The sequence below is a fragment of the Chelmon rostratus genome, chromosome 5, assembly GCF_017976325.1.
Source record: "Chelmon rostratus isolate fCheRos1 chromosome 5, fCheRos1.pri, whole genome shotgun sequence".
NCBI lineage: Eukaryota > Metazoa > Chordata > Actinopteri > Chaetodontiformes > Chaetodontidae > Chelmon > Chelmon rostratus.
This window is the reverse complement of record NC_055662.1, coordinates 25,591,080-25,606,618: the sequence shown is the minus strand read 5'-3', so window position 1 is coordinate 25,606,618 and position 15,539 is coordinate 25,591,080. Positions and strand designations below refer to the sequence as shown.

Sequence of the window (15,539 nt, the reverse complement as noted above, 5' to 3'; positions counted from 1 at the left end):
ACCATTCATTTGTTTTTATCTGAATTTAGTAACTGAGTTTCCCTTAAAACTAGAGGCTTTGACTAATACCTTGAATAATTACTACAATGCCATTAACTCCTTACACAATGGAAACATTGTTCACCACTCCAGCAAATAGGACGAACCTTAGATACGATATTTCTAGTCAGCTCAGCTATGAGCCTGACAGCCAACATCAAGCTAGCAAGAGTCAAGGTCAAGAAAACGCGTGATGTGTTACGTGTCGTGTATGTATATAATATGACTGTGTTTAACAAGACGTCATTGTCCCGAAATACATACTATCATTAATATTTTCGCATTTTCGAGCTTTTTCATGTTGTAGTCATGGGCTTGTCAAATTAATTTTCATCAATCAAAAAACACAGAAAGAAACATGTCCCTCGACGTTAACGTGTTGCAATAAATTGCAAATAGAGGCGTTGACGGCGTTACTATGGCTCCTCATTTGTACTCAGCCAGTGTATTAATTTAGAACAATTCACTAGAACTACTTATTAGCTGTTTATTATCAGAAATTAATGGACACTCTGCAGCCGAATCCGAATCAAGTATTCACACAGACCATAAACACAAGTAACACACAATTGCTAGATTTGATAGCAAAGGTGCAAAGATGCACAGAGGTTACCTGAACAGAAACTGGATTTCTAACATTTATAACGACAGTGATGCATATTCATTTAAGGGTGAATGGCATTAAAATATGACAACCAAAAGACACAGTGTTCTTTCAACATACACCCACACCAGCACATGCACCTTGGGATGATATGCACTATGATGCCAAGTGAGCCGATGAAATTTCACCTTCGGGTCATTTGATGCATCTTGTTATTGAGCAGCAGAGGAAAGAGGCCAATAATGTGAGTCATCTGGATAAAGTAACTAGATTTGTATTTTGCAGTCTCACAAACACCAACACACCAGAATACATTATAATTATGTAACCAAACTTATGTTGTGACATGATTAAAAAGATCCAAAAATAACACCACAGCACTGCAAAAGCTGCTTTGGTGAACAGGGCTCGTTCTTCAGCGTGCACTTCTCACAGTGTCAGTTGTGATTTGCAGACACGGTGCAACAACCGTCTGTGTTTGCATCCCACAAGTTAGTCCTTAGTCCTGAAACCGTGACAAAGATGTGTGCCTTTCCAGATGTAATCTCTGCAGGTTGATCCTTCTCTTCACTGCCACGTGGCAAAAATAGGCATTGCTCATTTTCTGACCGCCTGGAGCCAAAAACATCAAAACCAACCTGCAACATAAAAAGTACCATGTGTTAACTGTATTCAACTGCACTTCAGTTAAAGGACAAGTCTGCCTTAGTATAAACATACTGTGGTTCTGAAAAGAGGTACTTTCCCTTCCATAATCTGTTACTAAGAGACAATGAACACTGCAAAAAAAAGAGCTAAAAATAAATCCAGATGTCACTGCAAAGCAGTTGCTTATGTAAGATCTGCAGAAATGAATTAGCAGATGTCTGCACAAGAGGGTGTGAGGGCAGTATTGAGTTAATGAGGAGGATGACACAGTTGAACTCACTGTGACTTACCTTGGCATTCATATCAACTGCACAGCTCCACTCGAGACAAGTGGTGCTATAGTTCGATAGCGCATTAGATGCTGAGAGCCCTCTTCAAGATCCACAACATACTCCCTGAAAGAAGAGACAAGAGTGGAGATAACATCAGTTGTTTCAGTGCCTATGCAGAAAAATATAACATTACTGAATGTGAAAATTCAACACTGCCACCTAGTGGAACTTGAGAATAACAATTCAAGTGAAATTTGGATGAAATGTACCTCTGATCATCTGTTTCAGGCTCCACCAAGATGTTTTCCTGTCTCTCCTTCACCCGCAGAAACACAAAGGAGTCCAAGCAGGGCTCGGGCACTGCGATTTCATTACAACACATGGGATTTAGTGCCACGGTTAGTGAAAATGTCAGAGCAAATGCCACCATTGGCCAGAGCATGCTAATGGCAGTTTTTCGGGCAAGGGTCATCCAAGACTGAAGACACATAAAGACAGCCTGTGACGTAAAAATAGAGAGAATAAGAGATTTCACCTGCTTTGAGCATGTCCACTGTCTGCAGGTTGGGGGGCATGCGCTTCAGCGCTACAGCCCTCAGATAGGTCTCTGTGTTAGCGTAGTACCTGTGTGCCAGATGAATGTGTAATTTTACCCAAAGTATCACCAAAAACATTGACACGAACAGCTCTGACATTATTCTAGTACACTCACTCTTTGGCAAAGGCAAACTCCTCGGGCGAAAGCAGCGACGGCTCTCCATCCCCTCGAGACTTTTCTCTCTCCAGGACATGTGGGAAAAACTTTTCAATCTAGACACAAACATCAGGAGATTTCAACAGCGGCCACAGTGAGAGACGAGAGCTTTATTTGCATGCTGTACCGCCGACCTGACTGACCTTCTGCAGACGAGAGCGCAGGTAGCTGCTGAGTACAAAGCGAATCCTGTCGATCTCCATGCGATGGATGCTGGCCTTCGCGTCACCTTTCTTCACCCGCTGCAAGTTGGCTTCCTGTTGGAGGAAAGGTCAGGACACTGTCAGGAATAAACATGTTTTCATTATTCAGGGTGACTTACAATGAGAGAAAAACAACTGATTTGGAATATGTTAGAACATGAGCGTGTTACTAGAATTCATTCATTGTACACTGACTGAATATGTAAGTGCATAGTTCCACCTCTGTCACAGCTGGATCTGGTACTGGGATTTCCAACAGCAGTATTGCAAAGTCACTCTGATATGCAACAGCTTCAGATATTATTTACACTATTGATGAATGTGCTGATAATTTTCACAATTAATTGATTAGTGATTTGGTCTAGAAAATGTCAGTAATCGATCAGTGTTTACACACAGCAGACAACAGGACAGGTGGATTTTTGCTGCCTTTCTATTCATTTACATAAAGCCCACTGAGCTTTTATCACATTGTGTTGCCATGAATGAGCTCTGGTCTCAGCTGTCTGGAGAAAACCAGGTCCCCGCTGCCAATTCCAGCTGCTGCTTCAAAACACCATGTAGCTGGTTTCATCTGGTGCTTATTGGTGAAACCTGTATGTTCAGGTCAGCATCGCTCATTGGACACATTAAAGACAGACTGTTCTCATATGTTCACTATGACAGACTATCGAAATCTGAGCTTTTTTTTTACAGAAATTTAAGATGGACTTTATTCTCACGATATTACAACTTTATTTTCAAAACATTAGAACATTTTCTCAAAATAATACAACTTTTTTTCCCCTTCAAAATCACCAGCAAAGCAAGCAGGTGTCCTTATAATTTAGGGTGATTTTATTTAATTGATGTCTTAATCATTTATTGAGCACCTTAACTCGTACATTTGCTGGTTTCAGCTTCTAAAATATTTGTCGCTGCACGTCACCTGGAGCTCTGGGAAAAGGTTATGGACAGTTTTTACTATTTTCTAACATTTACAGACTAAATAAGTGACAGTTAAACTGAGAAGGGACGCAACTACGTACAAACTTTGATTACTTGAGTATTTCAAATTCATCCCACTTTCATTTCCACATTTCAGAGGGAAATAATGTGCTTTTTACTTGTACTTTGTACTGCCCAACAGAAGCAGCACAAGACTCACAAAAGCCAGTTTTTAAATATTTTATGTACATTTTGCTACTAATAATTTTGTCTGTGACACATATTACTACATCTGTTGGAGTAAAGGACCTGAATACTTCTTCCACCACTGCAGTTTAATCAGAAATGAAACCACCCAGGATGCACCGCCTGGTGACATTTAGACAGAGAGTTTGTGAACACACGGCCCACAGTGCAGGAGGTATCCCCCGGTTACTTCACCATGTGAGTCAGCTGCTCCATCACACACTCCACCACCTCCGACTTGTTTTCCAGCAGCTCCGGTGAGAACTTCTCATTCAGCCAAGCCTGCGAGTACAGACAGGAACACAGCTGTGAGGAGGCTGTTGAATGTTGTCGAAGGACTACAGGAGGTCAACGACACTTCTCGTCGCTGTCAAAACGGAATAATTGTGTTAATATCTGCTCACTTCTTCCAGTTTAGCGATCAGCTCCGCCGGGGTCATAACATCCTCCTGGCTGTCATCTTGGTTGATGTCGCTGCCGTCGTCAGACAAAGCGTCCGACATGTTTTGCTCTACAAAAGTAAACCTACAAAATACCGAAGCTTTGCCGAAACTTAAACTCTATGTTGAACCTTTAAACAAAAATTTAGCGATTCAAACGGGTTCATTAAATAAAGTTTACTGAAGAAACAACAGCTAGCTACACAGCAGCGTGTGTACACCGAGGAAAGTGTTTATTGGCGCCACTGCAGCTCTTATCGCGAGAGTTAGGTTGTATTTTTTTAACCCCAATTTTAAGTCTGTAAGGCAAAGTGCTTCTTAGGCTTTGTGTAGTGTGTATACCGACGACCGGACTATACACCCAACTGCTTTAGTTTATAGAGCTTATCGCTTGGGTTTCTGTCATGGTTGGTGTAAGGGTCTGTCTGTCTTGTCACAGAAAGCGGGATTTTAACAATGCCGAGGAGCAATGCTTCCTTTGAGTCCACACTCAGGGTTTGTCCGATAGACGAGATTACTCGTTATTAATACAGGGATATGATATGTTTTACACACACACACACAGTATAATGATGGCGGCAGAGTATGATGGTGCAGCAAAATTTAATTGGAATGAAACTCAGTGAAAGCTAAATTAATGTGCATTGCATGACAAAGTGCTCTTGAAATATGTTTAAAGGTGTTATTAACAGGCCAGAGCTCCTTACTGCAGGCAGTGAAAGCATGGGATATGCAAGTATGTGTATGTAGCCTGATGCCGATGAATACAGCAAAAAATAATGTGATTATTTACACACACACACACACACACAAAGAAAAATGACATAGGAACCAACTTCCCACAGATTCCTAAAATCAACACACCATGTCTCCTCTGCACAATCTCCTTCACCCATGTGTATCTCTTATCAGCTAGAGTGTGAATTCAACAGAAATACCATCATCTGCTTCGTTTGTTCCAGCTGTCTCATTTCAGACCACATTGTGGCCTGTAGCAGAATCTCATTTGCCTGATTTCCTCTTTCGCTTTACTCCTCATTGCTCTTGCCTCAGAATTAATTGTTATTTTCACCAATTCATGATCTTGCATCCGGTGTGTAGTGACATTTATTACTGCACGCCATTTTCACAGTAGCTTCTTCAGTCTTGGTTTATCTGTGCTACATCAGACCTGCAGGGTTGTAGCCAGGTTGCACCATAACCTGGAGAGCTGCAGATCAGCAGACACTTAACACAGCTGGCATTCATGCCCAGAGGAAGAGTTTGTGCTCCAAAACAACCTTAGGGTGCTATGAAGTCACACAAAATTTTTAGGAGGAGGAATTGCAGCGCCACAGTGTTTTGAGGATAGCTCAGATCTTTGGTGAGATAAATCACTGAATTCAGAGAAAGTCAGTTTTATTTTTGCAAAATTGTGCTTGAACAGCTGTGCATAGTGACAAACATGAAAACACACAGGCTAAACACACTAAAACTATAAAGAATAATCCTGGTGGTAACACTCACTACACTACAAGATTCAAGATTGCCTTTATTGTCATTGAGCATGGACATGCCAACGAAATTTGCATTGCAACCCTGTGTTAGAAACAAAGATAATAAGATAATAAAATAAAATAAATAGAATAGAATAAACTAACATGCAGTGAAAATATGCATAAATGCAATAAAAATATACCAGAAATAAAAATTTACTAAGACAATAAAAGATACTAAGAACAGCTGAATATATACTAAAATGTATATACTGAAATCCAGCTGACAATTAGAAAAGCGTGTGTGTAGTTAACTGTTAAGTACACAGAAGGTGCAGGTGAAGGTGGAGGTGAAGGTGGACAAAGTAATACTTCTATAATAAAAATAAAGGACCAAATGTTTTAGTCTGTTTTCTGTTTATTTTGTATGTATTTATGATCATTTGCGTTCTGTTTAAATACATTTGAATGACAGTGAGATCTGCGTGTAAAAGCTAAAATAATACTGATACATAGCACATACAGTATTCATACAGTATCACTATGTTAATAGACTTCACAATACAGGACAGTAAGATAGTTCTTTGCTTTCAACACTAAGTATTTAAATTGTGCAATTGAGTACAAATGTGCAAGAACTTTGATCTTAATTTTAACTTAGCTGGTTGTGTTTAAGCAACCTCTTGTGAATTTGTCATAATCATACACACATTTAATTTAGTTTTATTTTCCTGCACATATAATGGTTTATAGTGGAATTAACAGAATTAGCTTTTAATTTTGGGTAAATAAGAGACATTTCCATTTTTTGACTTTACAAATGGACATGTTACAGGCTATGAGCATGCACTGGAGTAGCACTGAGGCTGAAATAATGCACCTGTTTGATGCACTTGGATGATTCATCCTGTTTCACTGTGATCCTATAAATGTCTCTAACCATCACTGCTGTGACTTCATTTCCCTTCAAAAGGTCAACACAGTCCGCCAGCTAATGACGGCAGCTAGTTTGCCACGGGGGGATGACTGTGTATGAAGCTACAGAACATAAATATTTACGTGTTGCAAACTAATGCTAAAATTTAAAACACAAGGCTTCATCACAGTTACACTGACCAATAGAAAAGTATTTTTGTCAAATAACAATTATTGGTGTCTGGAGATGAAAAACTAAGAATCATAACTTGTGAGGATAAACGGGATTCATGGCAGGTAAGGTATATCCAGTCTGGGGATTTAACAGAGGAATGGAGTAGGGATATGGATAAACAGCAGAGCCAATGAGAGCAGAGTGAGCCGGGCTCACTGGGACATGATGGTACATCAGCTGGGACTGAGGTAGTCTCATTCTGTTGGGGAGAAACGCAGGGTGTAATGGAGGCTGGAGCCGAGAGTCTCTTCCTGACTTGTCGTAGCTTGACAGGACGCACGACACCGGCAGGCTGGTGGTGGAATGGGACAAATTCTGCGGAATGGGAGGAACTTTTTGAGGCATTGTCCTGGATTTCTCCCTCTTCTCTGTCTGATAAAGCCACGGAGGCATGTTGGTCAGTTTCTTTGCACAAGTCAGTAAGTTGTCCTGCTGCATCAACCTGCCCTGGTGGGATTTATAACTTGGCCGAATGGGAGCGGGCCGCAGAACCTGCACAGATTTTGGAATAACTTTGGTAAAACTAGAGGTAGATGTTGGAGCCCAGTTAGATTTCCCAGTGATAGACGAGGACGAGTGGAAAGGATTGGGGAAATATCGACCACTCCATTTGTGGTTTGACTTCCAGGCAGAGTCCTTAATGTGGACTTTAATCGAGTCTGCGGATTTGGGGCTGACATGAGAAACGTCTTTATTCGGTCCTGCAGAGTCTTTGGATATCTGACCACAGCTCACAGACTTGCTTTCCTCACTACAGTTGGATGTATTTTTCTCAGAGCTGGAACAGTTCTGGGGCAGCTCAGAGCCTGATGCAGGTTTATCTTCATTGCCTGCTGCACCATCCTCTGATGAAACAGAGAAAGGGGAAGGGCTGCGGGAAGAGGACGAGGATAAAGGGAGCGGGGAGCCGTCAGAGGAGTTGCAGTTCTGGCTGGAGGAAGCCTGGGCTGGAGACTGGGAGCACTGAATGACAGAGGGCCTTTCTTTATCCTCGCTCTGAGGACTCAGGGGCAAGTTAAGGCTAGCCTGAGCCATTCGCTTCTTTTTCTCCAGAGGAGAGATGACCTCTCCAGCAGCAGATGGGATGTGAGCAGTCCAGGGGCTGGATGTGGGGACCTGGACGAGGCGGGCATAGACAGAAGAGCAAAGACCGTTGGGGGCTCTGTTTGGCTGGGAGCAGTCTGGATGGTGTCTATCAGAGGCAGCAGCCCAGAGAGCCGGGTGGGGGTGCATCACTGCTTCACTTTGGCACGCAGCCTCTGGACTCCTCTGGGTGAGTATCTACGATATAAGACGGGATATTTTAAGACACCTGCTGCACTATTACAAATTTCTCCCTTTATGAGACATTTTAACGAACTTTACCTCAGAATCCATCTCTCTATCCGACTGAGTCCTCTTCCTCTTCCTCTCAGCCTTGTGGACCTTGCCATCCAGATTTCTCTTGTAAGGCTTCCGAGGTTTGCTTGGAGGCAGAGGTTTGTCCTCCTCTCCTTTTATGTGTCTCTCAAAGGGCAGCACCAGCCTAAACAAACACATTCGTGATTAAGAATCGGTTGGTGTAGCGACTGAATTGACAGGTGAGTCGGTAAGCAGATCACCCTCACTTCTCATAGTGTCTGCGAGTGCAAGTAGCAGCGCTGGTGCTCCCTGGACTTCCTCCCAGATCATCATACACTTTCTTCCAAAGACGCCGTGCTGTCACCTGTTGGATAACACAGCGGGACAAAGGAGATCAGTGGCTCATCACACCAGCTAACCAGTGACACATTAAACAAAAATGATCACAAACCAGAAGGCTGCTTAGTTTGTGACTGCCACCAGGGGGCGCCCAAATGCACGAGTGTTATTTATGATTATATTATCATCTTTCTTTGTGCTGTTTTACATATTTGCACTTGGAGGAGGAAACTGCAGTGCTCCAGGTGGTCTGACCAGCACTTTGTATGGTACGTTGATACCGAGCGTGGTGAGAGAATGAGTGAAAATTGCAAAATTGTACAGTGCTGTATTAATGCGGCATTTCCTGTTAAATTCTTATATCTCAAATTCAATTTGGCCTGAGATCATGTGCTTTCTCTCTTTCCCTGAGTTCAGTCAGGCACTTGCACACCTGCCAGTTTTTGCTGAAAAAAGGTGGCTGGTTACCCTTTAAATGCCACGTCTGCTGGTTTCCAGTAGTGGAAGAACACTTTGGTTTTTAACTTTACATGTGTAGATATGTTGTGTTTACCCCCTGGGACACAGTGTTGGTGGTGAGGATCAACTCTGTTCAGAGCCCCGGCCCCGCTCTAATGCCATTTCAATATGAGTTGCACTCTCAGAGCTTGTCCCACAATGTCAGCTTCAAAGACAGCAGAGCATGGGTGGTGATACACCGAGAGCTCTGCAGCCCAAATGTCCCCCGGCATGGTAGAAACCACCGTGTCACAGCACCTGACCTATGGCCCGTTTTCCACTCAGAAACCTATAAACACTGAAACGTTTTGCATCTCTCAAAGGACTGTGACCAATAGTCGAATAGAGAACGTGTACTTACTGAATCATAACCCCCGAGTTTCTCCACAGCTTTGAAGATCCTCCAAAGATGAACTGCGAGTGGAAAAAAAAAAAGCCCACACATGAGAATATTTTCATTCAAATTCAAGTTCATTCAACAGCAAGTAGAGCCGTGAACTCACTCTGCTTGAAGCCCAGATGTGGGATCCTCTCGATGGGTGTACCTCTGTCCTTCATGAAAGAGTGCAGACTTGATACAAATGCCTTCTCCTCCATCTGCACTAGACTGGGCCTCGCGTCGTCCTCACATTCAGTCATAGAGTCGTGAATCTCAATGACGGAGGGAGAAGCCTAGCATAGAGAAAACAGATGCATTAGAGGGTTTTCAATCAAAATCAAGCTGCTCTTGTAAACGCAGCCACGCAGTCCACTGTGCTGATTTAGAAAGCTGTTTTACAGTTGGCGATATTATCACAAATGGGGGAAAAACGACGCACAGAGTCATCTCATGGGATGCAAATGTTGAAATGAAACATCAGAATCAGAGGGTAGGGTTTTACCGCTACTTTCAATAGATAACCGCTACACATCCTGTCTGGAGAGAAAGCAGCAGACTTGTGGGGTTTTTGGTCTAGAGTTGTCTGTCACTGGTATCACAAATGTCACTTTGAAAAACAAGCATAAGCCCAAAGAGGGGATTTATACATAATGTGTAGTAAACAATACATATTAGTGGTGATAGGCAGACTTTGTATAAAAATGCTGCTTTATAGTATCAGCTGATATCTAAATGGTTGCATGTGTCAGTCACTTGGAAGAGGATTTTAATACCAAGACATTGTGAGAAAAGTGTGGGGCTACCCAGAAGTCCAGTGCAAGAAATTGACAATGTCACTATTTGTGGTTTGCAAGAAAGGAGAAATGAAACAGTGAAGGCATGCAGAGTTAAAATCATCGGTTGGAGAGATTTCAGTAAGAGAAGTATGAAACAGTGAAGACCTGAGAAGAGAAATGATGCGGCTTCTATGAGATTACGCGTGAACGCCGCTTCAAGCAGCACGCATGCTGATACACTCGCTTCTGCTATTGCAGTGAAATCACAGATTACGGTATCTCACGTCACACGTTTAAATGTGGAATCTCACGTCGCTGCTGTGTCGATCAATTTCAGGAGATTAGATGTCAAAAGAGACCACAATGGACAATTTCAGTATTTTACTTTCAATCGCCACACGCAGAAGCTGCTTTATATCTGAGGCAGTCATTGTACAACAAAACTGCTCGAGGCGGTTTCATATTGAATCAAGTTCCTCTATGTGGTTCCTGGTTCCGAGAAGTAGGCCTCTAGAGTGAGTAATAGTGAAGGTGCAGGCCTCTAACCAAGATAGCCCCTACTGAGTCACAGTGCAGCGGCTCCACACTGCTGTTCCCAGCTCACAGCTCTGACTTTCCACTGTTATTCTCTGTCACCTGCTTTTCCCACTGCACAAATAATGTTTGTATTAAAATCTCTAAATGCCTGAAAACCACTTTGAGTGTTTCCAGAACTGTGGCCGACTGATAAACGTCAGCCACAAACGTCACACTACACACCTGCGTCTAAAATCATCAGGTTGACAAATGTTACTTGGGATCTTGCAAAAAAAAATTCACCGGTATTCACGAAGGGCTTTTTAACTTTCGGTTACAGTTTTCAGCTCTGATTCACAAAACTTTCAGGTTCATGCATCAATGGCTGCCTACAGGAAACGTCTGCACTCGAAGCTACGTACTGTAGCCCCTGTGCAGCAGCTCTCACTCTACACCAGAGAGCGAATATCATTGTGAAACATTCAGTTGATTTCCACTAGATGAAATTTTTTGGAAAACCGTGTGGGTGATGTAGATGTCAATGTGTTGATATGCGATTCTCGCAATGATTGTCAGTGGCATGCTGGATTGATGCAATCGGCAGGCCAGAAGTCACCACAGAAACCACCAGGCTTTCAACTAACATCAGCTTTTGGAAATTTGATGAGCTAATTCGTGTTTCTCATATTGTACCTCTCATTTCAGTTACCAGAACACTGGCTTTGAGGACCTCCTGCAGTTTCTGTATGTGCAATGAAATATTGCGGTGGCCTACGTCTGATGAGCGCGATGTGCGTGCGATTCTTAGCCCTCTCAGAATACAGCACACGATCACTTATTCCTTGTTACTCATTTCACAATCAGCCATAAAGATGAAACGACTGTACACACACCATCAGCACTCCAGAAATTCACCACTATTGCAAATTCACTAAAAAAGGGAAATGAAAACACAACACATAACTCACTCTGAGGAGTCATGTCTGTAGTCCCTGATTAACTGTAACTGATGGAAATCGTGTGCCAGAGCGCTGCCAGAAGGCCAACTGACATTTCATGAGGCTGAGGTTGGTACAGTACCTGGTTCTCTGTCCCCTTCTCTTCATCACTGCCTGCTGTTTGTTGCGACGTCTCACTTTGGTCCTCTTGAGCTTCAAACAGTGACATGAGACACACACACAGACATTTCAGTTTTTGCTCCAAAAAAAAACAAAAAAAACAAGAATGTGAATTTGAATCATCGTCATCACTGCTGGGAATGAAGCCGCTTCGGTGATTTGCGTAATGGTCAGATGATCGACCGGCACAAAAAATAGAAATCTGTCGAACATATTGTCGACGGAGTGTGATATAAAACCACAGGTTGCAAAACCACTTCCTGCTCATGATCAAAACCGCTTGTATGCTGCACTGTATGATATTGTAACATAAACTACAGTATTTGGCAATATTGAGGTAATCTCAACTGCAGTGAATTTCAAGTATAACTGCCTCATATTCTCTGGATTTAGGTAAGCATGAGGGAAGATGATCAAAAACACTGCACAGACTTTTAATGCCAGTAGCACAACATGAGATCCTGAGAAATAATGAACATTTTAAGGCTTTTATTGGCCTTATTTGTGCTTTTCTCGTTGGTTTCTGCATTTTAGGAGGAAAGTAAAACACAGATATTAAAAATCACACGCCCTGGGAATGAAATGTAATTCTGAGAATGAAATGTCATTCTTCACAAACCTCGTAGCCCTCCACCCACAGTGATATCATTTGTATGCAAAACCAATATGCTTCTCTTTTGAGATCACTTATTTCCTGTGCTGTGGCTTGAACCTCTAATTCTGCTTTCAGTAGCCTCTAACTTCCCATTTCATGCGCTGAAGACATATTTTTGATATACTGTATTATTTCTCAAGCACTTCACCCTTTACGGGTCTGTTTCTTCGCGTGTTACGAGCTTTAGCGACGGTGTTTATGTTGCCAGATCTCAGCCAAACACTGTGAGGGATTAATTTAGCACTTTCTTAAGATTGAGATTAATTAGAAATTCCTGAGGCATTTTGATTTCCTGCATCAAAACTGTTCATTTCTTTCAAATATTAAAGAAACGTACATTCATTGACTTCAGTAAAAGCAAACCTGGCACAGTTTTTCATAGAAACAAGTTGCAAGCTGTAAAGTGTTAATATCCATCACATTCAAAAACTACACACACAACTAAAGCTACACAGTTCTGTCGCAGTAAAAACGGCAACCCGTGAACGTGAATCTGGCTTCAATCAAGATTAAAGTGATTCTCACCCATTTCCAGAAGTTGTCTTCAAGTCTCTGGCTTGACTGTATTTTGTGACAGTAATTCATGCGGCGCCCTCTTCAACTTCACACCATGAAATAGGAAGGCGTCTCCACAGAACAGTTTCATTGGTCGGCTGATCGGTCCCCAGCAAATGAGTCTGGGAAACGGAGTTTTTTTTTTTTTTCACAGTGTCTGTTTTCTGTTTCATCTCCTGAGTTTCAGGCGAAAAAAAAAAAAAAAAAAAAACAACAGCTGTGTTTAAATTATTTGATCAAACTCTTCTTTAAAATTCTTTCGTCCTCAGTGTCCAAATATGTAGTTTGTCATTTGTTTCCAGATAAATAAACATCCAAGAAAATGCAAAATTAAACTGGTATCTTATATTTACTGGGATCTTAGCAACAGATGGAGCTGTAACGTCATCACTGCTTACCACAAATTACGGTGTGAGGAAAATACCACACACAAGAGATGATTAATAGGAATCCATTTCTTCCAGATGGTTTCTGTGTTATAATAACTGAGCTTGCTGGTATAGTGACACAATGATTACAGCCTGGTCACCTTCAGCATACAGACTGGGCTCACTGGGAACTGAAAGACACATTCAACTGGTGCCCATCCTGCTGTCAGAGTCCGTCCTTCCTCAATTTATTATTTATCTAGGATGTTAAAATAAAAACCATAAAAGCTGGGGAGAGTTTGTTCAAAACAGACGCATTGTAAAGGGAGTGGTGCATAATTTTAAATGAAGTGCATCGCCTGAGTGCATCACGTGTTTGGGAATTAAATCAAACTCTGACCTAAATGTGCTGATCTAAAGGACCAAAATAGAAGAGATGTGCAGCAGAAACGGCAGCGTCCAGCGCAGAAAGCTCTTTATCCTCGGAGCGGGTAGCCGAGCGAACGCACCCTGAAAGCTCACATGGAGGCAAATGAAAGTTTAGACACTGACTGGAAGCTGCAGGGATTGAAGACATTTTAAGGAAGAGGTGAATCACTACTTCTTTAAAATGGTTTCTGCTGGCCATTGCCTGAAAGGTGGTGGTAAAAATAAAATGCCAGGACAAGGCAGAAGTTTTCCACTAGAGATGAGTAAAAAAAACGGCCATCTATTTCTCGGCTGCCAGTGATGAGTCAGAGGGACTTATCTTGAGATTTTATGTCAGTAACACTTCATATTAAGGTACACACATTCACCATTAGTGGTTTATAGGCTCTATATTACAGAGCCCTTATTACAGCCTTATTCTGCTGACCATACCCTACAACTACTAGGCCATTCATTAAGAGTTGTCCCTAATTAGCCTCCTGATTACTGCTCATTGATATTAAGTAAGGAAGTTGTTGTAGATGAACTATGATCTCAATAACACAACCCCTGACGTGCTTTATAATGACAAATAAAGAGCCAATATGCCACTAATATGCATGCTAATAAAGAACTGGTTAACATGTGCACCTTAATGTAAAGTGTGACTGACTTGACTGTCGCTGCAGCGTTTGTTTGAACCATTTTCTGACATTTCCTCACATTTAAATTACGCGTTTTCCCTCCACTTTCCTCCGGCGGTCCCACACTCAGTAAAGTCGCACAGATCTCGTGATAAAAACACTGACAAGTGATGAAGCTGCGCTCGACACTATCCACATTTCCTCCGCATGTTTTTGATCTGTTTAAAAGGGGGATGCCCTGTTCCTCCATCTGTTGCGGATAGACTATGACATTTCAAAATGATTAACATTTAAATGTCAAAATAACCAAATATCTACAAACTGTCCAAATCTCAGAGGGATTTTTCTGATCGATACAAAACAAGTTTGTGTTTTGCTTTTCGAGAAATTCTGATCAACAATTGTTTTCTGCAAAAATGGAAGAAATGTGATATTCACACAGCTCCCATCCGAAGAAACTGACGCAGACAGAAGTCAGATTTTAAAACAGGTAAGTTAATGACGCCTGGTTTCCTGTGATTAGTGGAGAAATAAAACATTTAATCCAGATGACTGGCTACTGAAATGTAGACACAGTGACTCTTAATAAAAAAATAAATAAATAAAAGTAGCAGAGAGATTCGGCCTCCTGTGATAACACATTGTCAGTTCGTGTAATATATGAGGTGTAGCAGGAAACGTATTTTAATTCCATTTAATTGTGACAATATGTTTTGCAGAACTGTCTCCTGCGGCCGACAACATATGTGGAGATGATGAGCAAAAACATGGCTTGTAAGACTGAGAAAATCCCCAGCTATTCATTTCAGACTTTCACTGACACAAACACACGAGGTTGAGGGGAGGGCAGCACAATGTAAATGAGAACGTGTGGAGAAAATATTGTGAATCCAACACAGAAAAGATTTCCTATCTGCGGTGAGTCACTATCCTGGGAACAGCCTGCAGACTGGCACACGAGGGTCCAGTCATGATGAGAAACTGTCATTAGCCGTGTTACGGAATGAGGTTTGAATGTGCTGAATGATGCATCCTGTTGTTTCAGGGATACGAACAAACTAACACAAGCGCACCTGCAATCATTAAACTGACATTTATACTGTATACAGTAACTTACATGTAACAGTGGGAGTTCATATTTGTGTAGTTTCTCGATGGTGTAGGTGGAGGAGGAAATAATCCTG

General features: G+C 41.8%; 2 protein-coding genes across 2 annotated transcripts; both read right to left on the bottom strand.

Annotated features, from left to right (window-relative positions):
• Positions 1 to 56: 56 nt before the first annotated feature.
• On the bottom strand, positions 57 to 4,363 carry gins4 (GINS complex subunit 4 (Sld5 homolog)). Its single transcript, XM_041937490.1, has 8 exons — positions 4,098 to 4,363; positions 3,889 to 3,975; positions 2,461 to 2,574; positions 2,276 to 2,373; positions 2,099 to 2,187; positions 1,833 to 1,923; positions 1,582 to 1,686; positions 57 to 1,281 (listed from the first exon to the last, which is right to left on the bottom strand). The coding sequence occupies exons 1-7, from the start codon at positions 4,194 to 4,196 to the stop codon at positions 1,590 to 1,592; spliced, it is 675 nt and encodes a 224-aa protein (XP_041793424.1). The 5' UTR covers positions 4,197 to 4,363; the 3' UTR covers positions 57 to 1,281; positions 1,582 to 1,589.
• Positions 4,364 to 5,767: 1,404 nt separating this feature from the next.
• Positions 5,768 to 13,002, bottom strand: arid5a (AT rich interactive domain 5A (MRF1-like)). The gene is made up of 7 exons (XM_041937210.1): positions 12,906 to 13,002; positions 11,688 to 11,758; positions 9,440 to 9,608; positions 9,298 to 9,350; positions 8,366 to 8,463; positions 8,124 to 8,283; positions 5,768 to 8,039 (listed from the first exon to the last, which is right to left on the bottom strand). The coding sequence occupies exons 1-7, from the start codon at positions 12,907 to 12,909 to the stop codon at positions 6,786 to 6,788; spliced, it is 1,809 nt and encodes a 602-aa protein (XP_041793144.1). The 5' UTR covers positions 12,910 to 13,002; the 3' UTR covers positions 5,768 to 6,785.
• Positions 13,003 to 15,539: the final 2,537 nt, after the last annotated feature.

Excerpts from the sequence above, each read along its gene's own strand:
- arid5a (XM_041937210.1), bottom strand. Across the intron at positions 8,464-9,297 it reads AACTCGGGGGTTATGATTCA|GTGACAGCACGGCGTCTTTG; the intron begins GTAAGTACACGT and ends GTTATCCAACAG. Across the intron at positions 8,284-8,365 it reads ACTCGCAGACACTATGAGAA|GCTGGTGCTGCCCTTTGAGA; the intron begins GTGAGGGTGATC and ends GTGTTTGTTTAG.
- gins4 (XM_041937490.1), bottom strand. The coding sequence starts at position 4,196 with ATGTCGGACGCTTTGTCTGACGACGGCAGCGACATCAACCAAGATGAC. Across the intron at positions 2,575-3,888 it reads TGGAGCAGCTGACTCACATG|GAAGCCAACTTGCAGCGGGT; the intron begins GTGAAGTAACCG and ends TTCCTCCAACAG. Across the intron at positions 1,687-1,832 it reads CCTGAAACAGATGATCAGAG|GGAGTATGTTGTGGATCTTG; the intron begins GTACATTTCATC and ends CTCTTCTTTCAG.